At 40.6% G+C, this 18,984-nt stretch overlaps 1 protein-coding gene across 1 annotated transcript in view; it reads left to right on the forward strand.

Moving 5' to 3' along the window:
• Window positions 1-18,984, forward strand: part of RNF216 (ring finger protein 216) — a 201,513-nt gene that overhangs the window by 168,190 nt on the left and 14,339 nt on the right. The window contains exons 14-15 of the mRNA XM_043964404.1: window positions 291-388; window positions 12,266-12,488. Of these exons, the coding sequence (XP_043820339.1) occupies window positions 291-388; window positions 12,266-12,488 (321 nt within the window). The remainder of the gene's footprint in view (window positions 1-290; window positions 389-12,265; window positions 12,489-18,984) is intronic.

The raw sequence follows: 18,984 nt of genomic DNA on the forward strand, positions 1-18,984 counted from the left end.
TAGATCCAACTTATAGGAATCACCTTTGACATTTTTAGCAAAGTGAAACAAGGCTATCTTGTAGAAAAACTACCCATTGACCTGTGGTCCACATCTTATTTTGTATAGGTCACCTTGAAATTGACAGTTTTTCTAGAAAAATTCAAGTTAAGTGAAACCTGATAGAATTTGCAGGAGAAATGTAGGGAGAGCTGTCCCAGGAGTTTGCTTCCCCTGTTGTTGAATTGCAACATATATAGTGTTTACCCTTTAGCTCATTGTGCTGCTTTGTTTTTGTTCTTTGTTCCCAGGAAACCTGTAGGAAGTGTCAGGGACTATGGAAAGAACACAATGGCATTACCTGTGAACAGTTGGCTGAAAAAGATGACATCAAATATAGAACATCTATGTAAGTACCATCTTTAGTCAAAAGTACAATTTTCTAAATGTGTTATTGTGCCATATTTTCTTTCAGAACAACACAAATCATATATAGGTGGCTAGTGCTACATTGCAATGAATTTGTATATCTATCTCTGTGGTGTAGTTTTCCTTATGAAATGAATTTTTAAAACAAAAACATACTGCTGGGTCCTGTGCATCAGCTAGCAAAGAGTCATTTTAATATAGGGATGTCATTCTGGTTTGGGCTTGTATGTAAAATTGAAAGCAAAACCCGCCTAGCTGCTTGGGTCCTTCACCAACCTTATAATGATGACTAAAATGTGAGGGTAGAATAACCTTGGGACTTTTATGAACAGTAGGAGTTTTCAAACACACACACACCAAAACTCATACACCAAATGAATGTTGTCATTCAAAGGAGTCACTTTGGGTGGACATACAGCTTTTCCAACAATTCTGCCATTACCTAAAATGTTCTTGGGGCTCTCCCCTTTTTGGATTTGTATTTATGTACCCCCCCGCAAAAGAAAGTACTTTGTAATTTTAACTCATTTGGGGACCATAGAGACCCAGTTTGATAATTCATGAGAAATAACTAGCTTTTTCTAAACATCTCAAAAAATGTATGTAGATTTACCAAAAGGAAAGAGATTCCAAAGGCTGTTTTGAATAATGACAGCAGTCCTTTGGACATTAGCACTAATAGGACTACCCTGAAGGGGACAAGATTCATTTGGTTATATTAGTTTTGAACTATTATAATTACTTTATAATCATACCCAGTAGCTGTTTGGGCTTCTGTTTCCTTATTTGGAAAATAAAGAGTTCAGGCTAGATATCTTTAAGGTTAACTTTCAGCTCTAACATCCTTGTGACCACTACGAATACAGACTCCTTGTTTGGCATTTAAAACTCTTCACAACCTAGTACCATTCTAGGCTTATTATGTATTCCTCCCCTTCACAAACTATCCGGGAAAAATGACCTCTCGGGACCTTCTAACACTCCATCACCCATGTTTGTACCTTTGTATTAGTTGTCCCCATAATTAGAATGTACTCCCTTCTCTTTCCATCTCTTAGAATCCATAGCTTCCCTCAGAATAAAGCTTCAGTTTCATCTCCTACTTGAAGCTTCTCCCAGTCTCCTTAAAAACGTGTATGTGTGTGCTGTTAAACACATACACCTTGAATTTAAGCTGCTTGAGGATCTTTGTTTTTCTCTTTGTACCCAGTGTGTAATATAGTCATGATAACTGATACATAGGCTCTTAATAAATGCTTGATTGATAATGCTTTGATTTCTAATTTGGACATCATTATATATTTTTGTTGTTGTTCAGTCATTTCAGTGTTGAATTCTTCATTGACCCCAATCAGTGTTTTCATGGCAGAGATACTGGAATGATTTGCTGTTTCCTTCTCCAGCTCATTTTACAGATGGGGAAACTGATGAGACAAACGGGATGAAGTGATTTGCCCAGGGTCACACAGCTAGAAAGTGTTTGAGGCAGGATTTGTTTTTTTGTTGTTGTTTTGTGTTTTTTGTGAGGCAATTGGGGTTAAGTGACTTGCCCAAGACCACACAGCTAGCTAGTAAGCAGGATTTGAGCTCAGGAAGATGAGTCTTCCTGACTGTTGGCCCGATACTCTATCTACTATACTACCTGGCCGTACACACACCACCTGAAATCTTATGAGTGTTCTGCTCATAATTTTCTCCCTAGGATCAGAGATAGCAGGGACCACTCTGAGGCTTAAAAGGAGAAGCTCACTATTAAGACTTATCTGTCGGGGGGCGGCTAGGTGGTGCAGTGGATAAAGCACCGGCCCTGGATTCAGGAGTACCTGAGTTCAAATCCGACCTCAGACACTTGACACTTACTAGCTGTGTGACCCTGGGCAAGTCACTTAACCCCCATTGCCCTGCCAAAAAAAAAAAAAAAAAAGACTTATCTGTCAGGGAGCAGCTAGGTGGCACAGTGGATAAAGCACCAGCCCTGGATTCAGGAAGGCCTGAGTTCAAATCCAGCCTCAGACACTTGACACTTACTGTGTAACCCTGGTCAAGTTGATTAACCCTCATTGCCCCACAAAAACAAAAACAAAAGACTTAGCTGTCTCTTCTGGGTTGAGGGAGAGATATCTTTGTTGTTGTTGAGTTGTTTTTCAGTCAAATCTTTGATTCCATTTGGGGTTTTCTTGGCAAAGATACTCATTTTACAGATGAGGAAACTGAGGCAAGAAAGGTTAAATGGCTTGCCTAGGGTCACATAGTAAGTGGTTGAGGCCAGATCTGAATTGAGGAAGCTGAGTCTTACTAATTCCAGGCCCAGTGCTCTGTGCACTGTGCCACCTAGCTGCCATGAGGTATCCTATAGATCTAGCTATATAGAATGGCAAAAGGTAGTCATCCTCCTTCCTTTATCTGTCTTCTCTGGTATTAAATGTAAAAAGTCACATGCCAGTATGTGACCCGAGAACTCTAAACAGATTGGCAGCATGTGAAAAGCCTTTATATATTCTGACGGATCTTACGTAGAATTGTCTTCTCATTTTCTCTCTCCTCCTATTCTTTTATGACATATCTTGAGTGTTTTCCCTGATTTTGGCCTTGAATTTAGGATCTTTGGCATGAAATTGAGTTCCCTACTTCATCTCATATCTCCCAGATAAAGCCTTTCATTCCCAATCTAGTATCATGGAGGACTCGCTTTTTAACCAGATTCTAATATTAATACTCTTTCTGCCCCCCTCATTCTTTTTGTTCCTCACAAAATGATGAGAATCTGATATAATGGGAGGGCATATAATTTTTTAATATTTGGGGGTTTCCCATATGACCTAATCTTCAGAGCCATCTTGCCTTAGATCTGAGGTCACCTAACTACAGCCTACCTGTTTTTGTATGGCCTGCAAGCTAAGAATGGGTTGTTGTGGTTGTTAAAATTTAAAAAGCCATTCTTACCTCATCCATTGGCCTACTTTGCCTCCCTCTGCCTTAGATGGTTATACAGATTAGTTCTTTACAAGAGAAGTGACAATAAGTCTTCCTTTGGTAAAGTAAGCCAAAGCACAGCTGGAGTTTAGGCCTTTCTTCCTGTCCCATTCCTAGGAACAATATCCTGTGAGAGGAACCAACTCAAAGCAGAGGAGATTCCTTTTGTTAAGTTATTTTTGTTTGTCCCTTGTGTACACGACTATAGGATGTGAGTTTAAATCCTGTTTTATTAATATGCTTTGTTTGTCATTTTAATCTGTAATCCTATAGTTCCCATATACAGTTTATTCTATGCCAATCCATACACCTACATCTTTGTACATTTTGCTTCTCACCCAACTCTGAAGTAAACTTTGAAGGCAAACACCATGTGACCTTATTTTCTCCCCTTTTCCCTCAGCAGTGCGTTGCATTTAATGTTTGTTGAATTAATGACTCGTCAAACAGTTAAGAGCCTCTACTGTGTGTTTCTTGCTACCTGTTGTAAAAGATAGAGTAGTATAATGTATAGTCCCTGCAAAAGGTTGCATTCTAATCAGACATGGGACATTTATATTTTACAAAAAATATACATAGGCTAACTGCCAAAGGAGTTGTATAGCCTGTAAGATCGGCCTATGGGGTCCTAAGCAGATCTTACCATGTTTTTATCGAGAATACTTAATGTAAGATGTGGGAACCAAATAAGTTGGTCAAGTCATAGAATGCCAGAGATGAAAAGGGACTAGTCCCGAGGTTATTAGCTTCAGATTCATGGAATCCAGAAGGTCCATGAACTTAGATGGGGAAAATTTGCATCTTTATTTTCATTCAACTTAAACTGAGATTAAGCATTTTCTTCCATTGTGATTTTGTACAGACCATTCTGAGGATGGGTTTTCCCAGATTGCCAGATGATTTGCCCAAACTCAGACAATTAAATCAGTGAATAAAGTTGAAATTCACAGCAAGATCTTTTAATGTGTGTTCCACCGTTCCTTCCCACTATTCCACAGTGCCTCCCTTAGCTTTTTGTTAGAAACCTTAAGCTTCACTGTGTTAGATAGGTATTCACCATCCTCCATATAAACTCTTCTCTTAAGTGTAAATCAGGTTAATCCTGAGTGCTATGCCTTTGATTAATTCAGAGGCCCATTCCTAGGCCCATTTTAAGTGTGTCCTCCCCCAGCACATCTATCCTTTTACACTAGTGGCTAAACTCATTATCCATTGACCGGTTAGTGGAACAAAGCAAGCAAATTCATCTAGCCTCCTAAGCCTTGTTTAAAAACTTATTTAGCCCCAATCCCTTCCCACCACCATACATACATAGTCTGGACTAGGCATTCTATCCATGGGGGAAAAAGCAAACCAACCTCATTCAGCACTGTTGTAGCCTGGGTCCACATGTACCTTTCAGTTCCAAATGTTACATCTGGAGTGGTGTTGTAGGGACAAGATAGGGTTTGGGCATGAATATGAATTCTCAAATTAGGTTGTTTTAAATGAGAACTGCTTAAATTTGACAGACCAAGGGAATTGAGAAGTATGATTGTAGCCACACAGTACCCATAATCACAAAGGTGTGTGTTGCCTTACTTAGTTGATGACAGTAAAATGTTTGTTTTTACTCAGCCTCATCTCCTTGACAATGCTTCCTGTTCAACAGAATTGAGAATCCACTTTCAGAAAGGAACAAATTAGACTCCAGTGAACAATGACCAACTTTTTTCTGTTATCAGCATGTTCAGTCAGTAACCAAGCATTTACTAAGCACTTACTTTATGATAGGCAGTGGTCTGAGTGCTGAGGATAAAAAAACAGGGACTGTTTACATTCTAATGTAGGAAACAACATGTGAATAACCAAGTTACCTACAAGTTCTAGATAGAGTAGGTGGAAAGCAATCTGAGAAGGAAAGGGAAAGGTATTGGCAGCCGGGGCAGTGGGAGAGGCCTACAGTAGGTGAATCTTAAAGGAAGCCTAGGAAGCTTAAGAAGTGGAATGAGGAAGCAAAGAATTCCAGGTATCAAGTATTGGGCAGTCACTCTAAAGACATCCAAACCAGAGATACTAGGTATCCAGAATATCATGTTTGAGGAATTCCAAAGGCCAGTAGACCTGCATCACAGAGATTGGATGGGGGGAATTAAATGTAAGAAGACTGGGAAAATCGGAAAGGGCCCAGCTGTGAAGTACCAGAGAGATCTGTAGTCAATCCTGGAGGTGATTGGAAGCCACTGTAGTTTGGGATGGAAGGTCCTTCCTGTGAGTTAGGGGAAAAGCACCTGAGCTTGAAGAGAGGTTGGATTGGAATGGGGAGAAGTTTGAGGCAGGGAGATCACTCAGAAGGCTATTGCAAGGGTTTATTCAGGCAGTGCTGAGGGCCGATATTCAGGTTAATGATAGGATTTAGCAATGGCCTGGATATGTGAGGGAGAGGAAGTAGTCATGGATGATAAGCCTGTGTGACTGGGAGAATGATGATGTTCTCAGCAATAATAGGGAAGTTCAGAAAGGGAGAGGGGCAGAGAAGATAGTGGGTTCTGGGAGTTTGAAATACTGCTGGAATATTCAGTTAGAGTTGTCCAAAAGGCAGTTGGTGAAGTGTGACTGTAGCTTAAGTGAGACAAGGGCTGGATCTGGGAATCACCTACATAGAGATCATAGTAATACCTGTGGTAGCTAATGAGCTCACCAAGTGAAATAGTATGGAAAGAAAAGATGGCCCAGGACAAGGGCATGAGAGACACCCACAGTTAGTGGTTTGACTTGAATGAAAATCCACCAAAGGAGATTGAGAAGGCCCGGAGAACCAGAATAGAACAGTTCACAAGAGGAAAAAATCTAGAGAGAAGAGAGCATCAAGGAGAAGGGGATGATCAACAGTATCAAAGGCTACAGAGAGTTGGAAGAGGATGAGGATTGAGAAAAGGCCAGTAGATTTGATCAAATGACTTCCCAGGGTCACATAGCTAGTTCATGTCTGAAGCTAAGTTTGAACCTAGATCTTCCTGACTACAGAACCTGCCCTCTCGTCCCTGTGCTGTGCTGTACTCCTAGACCTGGTTCTAGACCTAAAAAGTAGCAGTTGTACTAATAGACTGAGAGGTATGTGTCACCCAAACCTAGCGAGGGGAGAGTATCAAGTAGGCCATTGCTGGCTGTCAACATTATCAGATGCTTCATAAAAGTCCAGAAGGATCAGGATTGAAAGGCAGTGTGCTAATTGTTACAGAGTTAGTTCGGTTATATAAAGTAGAAACAGATATGCCTGTCTGCCCTAACGTCTTTTCAGAAGGCAATGTGATGTAGCTATACTTAAAAGAGTTGGGAGAAATCTGATTGTATCTTTAATATAGTAATCTATAAATCTCAAAGTATTACATTATTATTAGTTACTTTCTCTTTAATGGAATTGAAAACACTGCATTCTGGTATTATTGCCATATTAAATAACATGTTGAGTGTTTTGCTAACCTTAGAATGTTATATAAATGCTAGTTATTATTATTGTTACTGAGACAGACCAGAGGAAACTGAAATTTGCAGCCCTAAACAAATTTGCAGCTCTCTACAAAATACCCTGGATTCTAGAATATTAAAGAGCCCCAGGAATACTGCTTACCTTTCTCCTGGTCACTAGGGATCTTCGTAGCTTTGAAGAGACAGATTTAGGAGAGGTCAAACTGATCTGTCCCTCCTTAGTCCTAAACCCAGCCCATATTTACCTTCATCTAACTGGAGCAAGATTTCTTTGACAATCTGGTGAAAACTATGGGCATCTTCTCAGAATGTTTTTAAATGCATATGATATAGGGGCAGCTAGGTGGTACAGTGGATAAAGTACTAGCCCTGGATTCAGGAGAACCTCAGTTCAAATCTGGCCACAGACACTTACTAGCTGTGTGACCCTGGGCAAGTCACTTAACCCTCATTGCCCCACCCAAAAATGCATATGATATAATCATACATGTATAACCCATATTTGATTGCTGCCTCAGCAAGTGGGGAGGAGAGAGAGAGGGAAGGCGGGATAAAAATTGGAAGCTAAAATGCTTACTATACTCAAAATGAATGAATGAATACATATGATATATTATAGAGGAAACCAATTACATTGAAGTACAGTTATCTCAAAAAATATATATATATATTAAAAGCCAAGTTCAAGACTTCTGGGCAGAGCCAAGATGGTAGAAGAAAGGCAGTGAGCTCTCGAACTCATGACACAATAGCTCCAAAAAACATCCAAATAATGCCATAGGACAATTCCTGGAGCAGCAAAATCCACAGAAGAATGTGCTGAAATCATCTTCCAACCAAGGACATCTTGGAAGGTGGGAAGGAGGGAACTGCTGTGCTGAGACAGGAGTGGAGCCCAACCCCACAGTCACCCTGACACAGATCCAGTCCCAGGAAGGCCTCTCCAGAGAAAGAGACTCCCAGAGCCTCTGAATCAGCTGAAGCACCAGTGTCATCTGGAACTAAGCTCACAGTCTGGTGAGAGGACTGAGCCCTTGGCAGGGGGAAGATTACAGCAGTCTATGCTGGTGCTGAGGCAGAACTTGAATTTTTCACCCCTGCTGGGAACCAGGAGGTAGGCTTGAGTAGCAGTGGCCCAGGTAGGGGAGGGGCACAGGCTCATGGGAGCTGACAACCACAACACACAAAGCTGGTTGATTAGGAAATTGGTCTGGGGTCATCTATGGACCAGGGAACAGGCCAGGTGAGTGAACAACCTGATTCTCCTTAAATCATACCACCTTCTGAAGTTTGGGATAGTGCAGCCTAGAAACAGTGCCCCACTTTAAGGAGCTAAAGGTCAAGTAAAAGAAAGGCAAGATGAGCAGACACAGGAAGGTGAGGGCCATAGAAAGTTTCTTTAGTGACCAGGAAAATCGAGGTGCACCCTCAGAGAAAGATGTCAATATCAGGGCCCCTATATCTAAAGCTTCCAAGAAAAATATGAATTGGTCTCAGGCCATAGAGGTGCTCAAAAAGGACTTTGAAGATAAAGTCAGAGAGGTAAAGGAAAAAATGGAAAGAGAAATGAGGGTGATGTAGGAAAGACAGGAGAAAAAAGTCAACTGCTTTGAAAAGCCAAATTGGCCAAATGGAAAAGGAGGTACCAAAGCTCTTTGATGAAAATAATTGCCTAAGAATTAGGATTGAACAAATGGAAGCCAGTGACTTTCTGAGAAACCAAGACACAATAAAGCAAATCCAAATTAATAAAAAAAAAATAGAGGGCAATGTGAAATACCTTCTTGGAAAAATTGCTGACTTGGAAAATAGGTCCAGGAGAGATAATTTGAAAATTATTGGTCTGAGGGCAGCTAGGTGGCACAGTAGATAAAGCACCAGCCCTAGATTCAGGAGTACCTGAGTTCAAATCTAGCCTCAGACATTTAACACTTTCCAGCTGTGTGACCATGGCAAGTCACTTAACCCTCATTGTCCCACACACACCAAAAAAAAAAATTGGTCTACCTGAAAACCATGATCAAGGAAAGAGCTTAGACATCATCTTCCAAGAAATTGTCAGGAAAATTGCCCTGATATTCTAGAAACAGAAGGTAAAATAGAAATTGAAAGAATCCACTGATCACCTCCTGAAAAGAGATTCCCAAAAGGAAAACTCCTAGGAATATTATAGCCAAATTCCAGAGGTCTTAGGTCAAGGAGAAAATATTGCAAGGTGCCAAAAAGAAAGAATTCAAGTACTGTGGAGCCCCAGTCAGGATAACACAAGATGTGACAGCTTCTACATTAAAGGATAGGAGGGCATGGAATATGATATTCCAGAGGGCAAAGGAAATGGGATTACAACCAAGAATCACTCATCCAGCAAAACTGATCATAATCTTTCAGAGGGAAAAAATGAAAAAGAGGAATTTCAGGTATTTGTGATGAAAAGACCTGAACTGAAAGGCAAATTTGACTTTCAAATACAAGACCCTTGAGAACCATAAAAAATTGGAGTTAGGGGACATACCTGGGGTCGTGCAGTGGGTGACTGCCTTGTATCGGGTTTTGGCTGGGATCCACCTGGGTCCAGGGTGGATGCTTTGTCCACTGTGTCACCTAGCTGCCCTATGATGACATCTTTAGGGTCAAATTAAGGGGGGGGAGGGGAATGCACATGGGGAGGGGGAAGGACAGAGGTAGCAAGAGGTAAAATCCCACAGAAACAGGAAGAGTCTTAGGGAGTGGGGGAAGAGATGGGGAGGAGCAGGGCAGTAAATGAATTTTATACTCATCAGAATAGACTCAAAGATCTTAATCTCATCAGAGTTGCCTCAAGGAGGGATTAACACACACCCCAATTGGGTGGAGTAATATATTTAATCTGGGCAATTAATAAACCTAATACTCATCAGAATTGGCTCAAAGACCTCAATCTCATCAGACTGTGAGCTTAGTTCCAGACCCTGGCGTCTGGGGGGTCTCCTTCTCTGGTGAGGCCTTCTTGGGACTGGATCTGTGTCAGGGTGACTGTGGGATTGGACTCCTGTATCAGCACAGCAGCTCCCTCCTTCTGACCTTCCAAGCCGTTCTTGGTTAGAAGACGATCTCAGCATATTCCTCTGTGAGTTTTGCTGCTCCAGGCATTTTCCTATGGTGTTATTTGGATGTTTTTTGGAGTTATCATATCATGAGTTCAAGAGCTCACTGCCTTTCCCTCAGTCTTATCAGAATTGGCTCAGGGAGGGAATAATTTACACACAATAATTTATAGTAATCTATCTAACCCTGCAGGAAAATAGGAGGGGAAGGGAATAAAGACAGAAGGGCAAAAGAAGGGAGGGCAGTTTGGGGGAGGGGACAGACAGAAGCAAATCCCTTTTGAAGAGGGATAGGGTGAAAGAAGATAATAGAGTAAATATCTTGGGGAAGGGAATAGGATGGAGGGAAACAGATAACAGTAATTGTGAAAAAGAGAAAAGGGGGGAAATTGTACAAAAATATTTATAGCAACTCTTTGTGGTGGCTAAGAATTGGGAATCAAGGGAATGTCCATCAATTGAGGAATGACTGAAGAAGCTGTGGTATATGATTGTAGTGGAATGGTATTGTGCTATAGGAAGTGACAAACAGGATGATTCCAGAAAAACCTGGAAAGACTTGGATGAACTGATATATAGTGAAGTGAGCAGAACTGGGAGGTCATTGTGCATGGTGACAGCAGTATTGTTCTTTGAGCAATTGTGAATGACTTAACTACTCTCAGCAAGACAGTGATCCAAGACAATCCCAAAGAACTAATAACGAAGCATACTATCCACTCCCATAGAAAGAACTGGAAAAAAGAGCACTTGTGGATTGTACTTATATAACCTATATCAGATTGGTTGATGTCTTGTGGAGGGGGGAGGGAGGGAGAAAAATTTGGAACTCTAAATTTTATGAAAATGAATGTTGAAAACTACCCTTACATGTAACTGGGAAAATAAAATAAATGTTTGTTGTTCTTCCCCCCCCCAAAAAAAAAAGAAACTAGGGACATTTAGTTAGAAGATAATATTTAGATGATGATAGTTGTCTTCAAATGTTTAAAGTCTGTCATTTAGAAAATGGTTTAGAAGAGTTAGAAGGCATCTTTTTTTTTTAATTTAATTTAATTTTTTTACATATAAGGTATTTTATTTTTTCCGTTACATGTAAAGATAGTTCTCAACTTTTGTTTATACAAGCTTTACAATTTCAGATTTTTCTCCCTCCCTCCCCCCTCCCCCAGACAGCAGGTAATCTGATATAGGTTATATCTATATACATATACATATAGAAGGCATCTTAAAGAGATCTAGTTCAATCCTCTAATTTTAAAGATGAGGAAACAAGGTTCAGAGTGGTCAGGTGTCTTGATCAAAGTCAGACATGCAGTAAGTAGTAGAGTCAGGCTATGTGGCCAGATCTAGAGTTCCTTCTACAGTTTTACACTGTATCTTGATTTATTCTAGCTGACTCCAGAGAGCAAAACTAGGAACAATCAATAAGTAGAAATTGAAGAGAAACAGATTCTAACTCCATGTAAATAAAAACTTTCTAATAATTAAAGTTATTTAGGATAAGCTGCCCATTGAATGGGGGTAGAAGGAAAGAAATTGAGTACTTTCTGAATGGAGTTTCTTAATTTATTGGTTGGATGAACACTTGCTAAGGTTGTTGTAGAGACATCTACCTCTATAAGCGACAAGTTGGGCTATGTGGTCTCTTAGATCCACTCCCAACTCTGAGCTGCTCTGATTCTGTGAGTAATTATTTCCAATGATAGTTGACATTTTTGGATCTCTATTTGCCAGAAGTAAATTATACTTCCTGGCTCCTTGGAAGATGTCTAAATTGGAAATCATTGGTTATTTGAAATACAGGGGCTCTTGTATTTTTATTATTTTTTAAAATATGATACTGTTTTGATGAGATGAAAAAGAAAATATATTAATGTTACACTGTGAGGAAAAAAAAGAAAAGAATTTTTTTTAAAAAGCCAAGTTCACAGAGCCCAGGTTACAAACCCCTGAACTAGAGTGATCACTGTGAATTGGTTTTAGCTTTTCGCTTTTTATAAAGCATCAGAAATGACAAATACTTATTAAAGAGCCAAGACTACTTACTCTGGCTCTTGATTTGCCCATTCATTCCCCATGTTCAGGAATCTGAGGTCAGTGGTTAAGTGGCAGTTTAATCGGCAATAGTGTTAGCCAGTTTAGTGTGATACATGCCTTTGGCATTAGAGAAGCTGCGTTGTTTTGTTTTGTTTTTCCTACTCAGTTTAAGTCCCAAGTGATATCTTGTGACTATTATTACTATTGGAACACCACTAAGTGTATAAGGCTGTCATCATTGCTCGTCTTCATTGTTGTATTCCTCTTCACAACTATTCTCTTTCTTATTTCAGTGAAGAGAAAATGACTGCTGCTCGCATTAGAAAATGCCATAAATGTGGGACCAGCCTCATAAAATCTGAGGGCTGTAACCGTATGTCTTGTCGCTGTGGCTCCCAAATGTGCTACCTCTGTCGGGCCTCCATCAATGGGTACGACCACTTCTGTCAGCATCCCCGATCGCCAGGAGCCCCTTGCCAGGAATGCACCAAATGTTCTCTTTGGACTGACCCCACAGTAAGTAGAAGCAAGCTGACTCTGAAGGCATCTTCCTTTGTAGATTATAAAGGCCAGAAATCACCAGAGTTGTCTTTGAAGGTATTGCATGCTACCTTCTTTTTAGCAGGGCCGGTCTAGTGCTTTTGGAAAGAGATTTTCACCCAGCAGAGTCCAAACTTCTCAGGGACAGGGTCTGTTTTTGTTTTGTTTTGTTTTAAATTTGGGGGGGGGGGCAATTGGGGTTAAGTGACTTGCCCAGGGTCACACAGCTAGTAAGTGTTAAGTGTCTGAGGCCAGAATTGAACTCAGGTCCTTCTGAATCCAGGGCTGGTTCTCTGTCCACTGTGCCATCTAGCTGCCCCTGACAGGTTCTGCTTTACTTTTGTCTTTATATTCCCAGCACCTAGCCCAGTTTGCCACACTAATAGCCACTTAATAAATGTTTGTGGAATTGAGTTAAATTAAGATGGATTATTTTTAGAAGCTGTTTTAAGTGAACTTCAGTTTATTTTTTTGAAGACTGTGGTATTCCATGCTTCACAGCCATACTTTTACCTTTTCTGGAAGACTGCTGGTGTCAAAGGGATGAACCTTTGTTTCAGGAAGCAGTTTAAAGTCATTAAAAGAACTATGTGATTTTCCCCAAGGCAACTGGACGTCCCTCCTCTTGCTCAGCTCTAGGCCCAGTTCATAGTCTATTTGCAGTATTCATCCCAGATCGCTGTACCTATGGATGATCTCTGTAGTTTAACCTCCTGTCACAAGTCTGGATGACTTAGTTTGTCCTTTGCGGGTAGATAGGCTAAACTATTTTTGGTGATTATGCATCTCCTTTAGGAGGTTTTGAAGGTTGCCAGGGCTTACCAAAGTGGCACAAAAGACAAAGGATAGATTTGTTGGTGGGTGTTACAAATGAGGAATTACCTGGAAGATGTGGTATGAAGGATGTCGCTAAAAATGTGTGGAAAAAATAACAGTGACCCAGTGGTATAGTGTGAGAGGCAGCATGGTATAGTAGAGATCTGGCCTTGGAGTTACCCTGGGCTGTGTCCCAAGCAACTCTCCTCCAAGACTAAGTGACACAGAATATGCCAGCCTGCATTGGGAGTGGGAGTTTGCTCACCCTGTCGCTCCCTACACTGATAAAGTCACAAGCCTGGTCCCTTTCTCTTCCCAGTCATTTAACGAGATTGAGGGGCCATGGATGGGTGGCCCATATGTTTCACTGGCCTTTATGCATTGTGAAGAAAACATGAGAAAAGACCACTTTGTATGCTGAACAGGTTCTCATGGTAAATTTGTGGGAGGACACAAACAAGAGTCCCCCAAATTAGCAGGCCTGGAGGGGCTGCAGTCTGCCTCAGTGGAGAAAATGTCTTCATCTCTCAGTAAGGTAAAAGCCAGCTGTAGTTGCTATGTAGCCAACTGGAACTTGTGTATGAATGGGGCACTGTCAGCTGACACAATAGTGCTTGAGCAGTATCGTTCCCATATTACAACAAGGCTATCTTCGCTCTGTTGGTTGAGCCCCCTTTCTACGATGAAAATTTGGAAGTTGGACCAGAAACGTGGAACAAGGATTTCTGTGTGAGAGAATAAGATGAATTTGGAAAACTTGTAAGGAAAAAAGCTCTTTGCTTTTCTCGGTTTCAGAGCAGAAGCCTAGTCTATATTCATATACTTGACTACATTCTTAGAAGAATAGTGTCCCAGTTAAGGGACATAAATGTCCTATTGTATTTTGGGCTGCATGAGCAATATTGGAAGTAAGTTTTGCCTCTATTTCTGAACATCAAATGCTTCAGGAGACTTCGGACAAACTAAATGAGTGTCAGCCAGAGAGATGAGATAGAAATCATGCCATGAGGGAGATGATTGTGTTCTCTACTTTTTTTTTTTTTTTTTTTTTTGGTGAGGCAATTGGGGTTAAGTGACTTGCCCAGAGTCACACAGCTAGTAAGTGTCAAGGGTCTGAAGCCGGATTTGAACTCAGGTCCTCCTGAATCCAGGACCAGTGCTCTATCCACTGTGCCACCTAGCTTCCCCTAAAGGAGATGATTGTGGAAACTAGGGGTGTTTAGCCTGAAAACAAGAAGATCTGAAGGGAATTTGGATAGTTATCTTCAGCTATTTGAAGAGGTCTGTCATGTGGAAGGGAGGAGACTTAGTTTGCATTTTTCTGACAGCTATAACAAGAACCAGTAGGTGAAAGTTTCAAGATAGTAGATTTCAACTAGATATTTCACCAATGAATATTGAAAAATGACAATCTCTGAGAAATTCAAGCAACAGGTAACCCAGGTGCCTATGGAGAGATGCATGGTGGGTGCAAATAAGCTGCAGTATATGGCATAAAAGATATAACTTGGAAAAGGGGATGGGCCATTGATGTATCATAGCACATTTGAAATGGTTCCCCAGAAAGGCCTGTTGGATGGCTTTTCTGGAAGAACTGGTCAAGAATTGCACAAGATGAGAAGGCATGGAGGGATTATGATCTCCACTAATGGAAAAAAATACCTAAGTAAGGTAACAAATCTCTTGAAATTCTTCATTATTTCAAGAATGGTCTTGGCTTCTATGTAAAGCAGTTCTACCATCCTCACTGGAAACATTCAAATTGAAGCTGGATGGTCCTCTATCAAGAATGTTGTTTTGTTTTGGTTTGGTTTTAGCTAAGCAATGAAGGTTAAGAAGGTTAAGTGACTTGCCCAGGGTCACACAGCTAGTGTGAGCCTGGATTTGAACTCAGGTTCTCCTGAATCCAGGGCTGGTGCTTTATCCACTGAGCCACCTAGTCAAGAATGGGTTTTTCCAAGATTCCTGCCCTGTGGAAAGTCCAGTTTGCATTTGGCAGCTAAGATTCTTTGTTGGAGCAGGTTAAATCTTTTATGCTACAACATAGCTGGAGCAGTTTCCTTTACCAGATTATACCACCACACCAGGAGGCTGCAGACTAGCCAACTGAAGGGTAGATGTTAATTGATCTCTGAAAGTTACACATGAAAATGTGGCTTGTATTCAGGGCCTGGAGTTCCTTAGAGAAGTAATCCCCTCCTTTCATTAGCTTTCTTTAGATAAGCTGAGGGGGAAATAAGCATCAGATGAGTTAAATGTCTTTCCTAGTAAGGTCTCTTCCCAACTTGATTATTTTTCTGGTTTCTGCTCCTTTTGCCAATACCTTTTGAATTGATGATATGGCTTTCTAATATTTGCTTTCCTTATTTGCCTACTACAGCAGCCTGTCCTTTTTCTTTTTTGAACTGACATCTTTCTAGCCTTGGGCAATTCAGTATTTGCTGATAATGGAATTAGACCTGACACTTATTCTCCCCCTTCCCCTTCTGCAAATACTTCTGATGTCCTCTTCTGGCACATCCAGTGAATCTCATTCCATTTGTTCCATCTCCCATCAAAACTGGTTTGTGTATTCAGAACTAGCATAGTTTCCTCTGTTCCTGCTAGGCAGCTGATTGTATTCAGAGGCAGCATCTGTTCTGGGCTGGTAAGAACAAAAGCCATTCAGAAGCTCATAGAGTCATTAAAGTAAAACAAAAGCTATACTGTCATCTGACCCTATTCTTCAGTTTAATTAACCCAAGTGGCAAAGCAAAATTTCCCAGAGTCATCTGGGAGTTTGCTGTTCATGTTTTGGATGAAAATTTAGGCTTTCCTGCTCTGTATGTAAAGGAAGCTATAACTAAAGATCAATTGTGAGGCCTGCAGCTTTAAGAAAGCTGCAAGTTGAGAATTATAATTTTTTAAAGTTCTGTCTCATTAGTTTTTGAAAACAGACTTGAAAAATTCAAGTTCCATGAAATCTGAGGTCTCCTCAGAAGAAGAATTCAAAATAACCAACTCAGTCGTGGAAGTAAAGTATTTCTTCTTTTGTTTTTGTTTTTCAGTAAAGTATTATTCTCATTAGAATCATAACATCAAAGAAAATCCTTTCAGTCAGTATATTATAGCACAGAGCACAATTACAGTGGGTCCTCACAGGATCCAAACATTCTGGGCAGGTCATCTGTATGTCATATAAGAGTAAGAGTTTGTAAATACAGAGGTTTCATTTCTTAAAATTATTGTCAAAAACCACATTTACATGAATACCAATCTGCGATCTTGAGGTTACACAGTTGCTACAGAATCCATAAAACAAAACAAAAATCATGTTGGGAGGTTTTTGGGTGGGATGTTTTTATTGTTGTTTTGATTTGGTTTTTTGGTGGCTGTGAGAAACCACATCTGAACTTGAGAGAAGTGATAGGAAAGCCACCATTCTTTTCTGCATATTCCTAATATTTTTTATATGAAAGCTTGGCACGTGTGTGTACGCACACATACACAAACTCACACTCTCTCCCCTACAGAAATCAAATGAGAGTTAAATGGCTTTCCTAGTTTGACCCTGATTATTAATTATGTCAGGGAGGAAATGGGTTGGGGGTCCTTGGATATTCCTCATCAAAGAATTATACCCTCTCACACACAAATCCAATTAGAATAATTTTTTTTTTTTTAATTTAAGCACTAGAGAAAGGAAACCTCCAGAGGAGTCTTATGGGGAGATGGTCCACTGTCTCCTCAAACAGGAGAACGGCCATAGCTGAACACCTTTTGGGGGGGGGGGGTGGCGCTGGGAGAAGTTGGAGAGGGGCAGCATCTCTGGAGCCATCTCTGTCCCCGTTCAACACTTAGGCAGCAGCCACACCTCATGGGCTTATCTCTCTTGCTTCTCATGGTGTGTTTGTCCTTGAGTTTAGCTTCTGGAGTTAACCCAGACCCATGTCCTTTAGTTTAGCTGGCCAGTTTAAACTTTAATCCTAACCCCCTAACAGTTTTCTTACTTTAGCTCCTTCTGCCAATGCCCTTTGAATTGATAACGTGACTTTCTGGTGTTGTTTCCTCTTTGCCTATTGCACCAACCTGTGTCTTTTTCCTCTTTTGAACTGATATCTTTTTAGCCAAATTGTAGGACCTGGATTCATTAAGGCCTTTGCAGACACTTTTAGTATGACACCATTGTACTCACAATACAGCCTTGTGCAACTCTCTTAAGCCAAAAAAGTGGGGAGCCTTTCTTCTTTCTCCAGGTGCCATATACCAGGAATGCCACATTAATGATGCTAAGTACAAATTGGCCTCTTCATCATCTCCTTTGAGTGTCAGCTGTATTTGGTTTCATTGGGTATTTCAAAAGACTAGACCTTGCCCAAGGTTCAAAAAACACATGATTTGCATCTTTCAGGCCCAACAATTAGACTATAGAATAGAGATGGACACTTTCTCACATACTCCTTTCCAGTAGCCGGTTACGACTGCCCTATTTCTTAATGGAAAAGTGCTGGGTGCTTGTTCACTGCTGGATTAAGCTTCTTGGTAAAGTCAGGGACACAGGAGGGGGTCTGGAAACTAATTGCATCTGCTTCTGAATCTGACTAAAGAGGGAGGCCAGGCGTAGCGAGAATTAGAATAATGGAGGAATAGAGAGAGTTTGAAAGGATCTGCTGAAGAGTGGGGGAGGGCCAGAAGTTTGGTTAGGAAAAGCTTTCCCACCTTTGGTCCTTAATTGAGTTTTCAAATATTGGTCTTTGCCTAATTAAATAAGGCCATTATCAATGATCACCAAAGCTGGGTTTTGCCATTTATTATTCTTTATGCCATTCAACACAATTGAAACTGTAGAGAAGAGATTTTTCAAGTACTAATTTTCATTTCTCTGAAACCTTGAGGTCATGTGAGTGAAAGGGGATCCATTGTGTCCCTAAGATTTGAGGGACTACAGTAAAGCCACTAGCTATTCGTCCTCCATTCTGAAAATCTCAACAAACCATGGAGAGGTATTTTTAAGTCCATGACCAAAATAACTCCCATTTCTGTAATGCTGTGTTAAAACTCTCATTTGATCCTTTAAACAACCCTGTGAAGAAGGCAGTGTAAGTATGATTATCCCATTTTACAGAGTATGAAACTGAGTTTCAAGTGAAATGACTTGCTCATGATCTCTCATGGAAAGATGGCAGTTTGTAGAGATCAGCCTGTAGATCCTAATCTCTTTGGAGCCTGGGGCCCCTGCTACAGAAGCTTTAAGTGTCATAAAAGATGTTTTCACAGTGGATTTGACTGTCTGAAATAACTAGGGCAGATGAAATTTGTTTTCTCGTTTTGAAGAACATTTCATAGCACTGACCATTTTAATGATGTCTGTATGGTCAAATACAAGCCAAATGTTAAAATGTATTCCAGCAGCCCTTCAGTCCATTAAGACTGAAAACACTGTGCACCTACTTGACCTAGAAGGGAAGAGGAAAATAGAACTAGTCTTTCTCAGTATAGTGCTTGTAGAGCAAGTCTTGACATAAAGGTATTCATGTATTTGCTCCCTTTGTCTTGACTAGATACAAGTTGGAGCTAATCAAAGTCCAGTAAAATCTCTTCTCCGTTTCCTTCCCAAGTGCATTGTCCAGCTTTCCTGCTGTGTTGAACCCACAGCTGTGTACTATTGCAGTTACTG

This window comes from Dromiciops gliroides, chromosome 1, assembly GCF_019393635.1.
Source record: "Dromiciops gliroides isolate mDroGli1 chromosome 1, mDroGli1.pri, whole genome shotgun sequence".
In the NCBI taxonomy this organism is placed as follows: domain Eukaryota; kingdom Metazoa; phylum Chordata; class Mammalia; order Microbiotheria; family Microbiotheriidae; genus Dromiciops; species Dromiciops gliroides.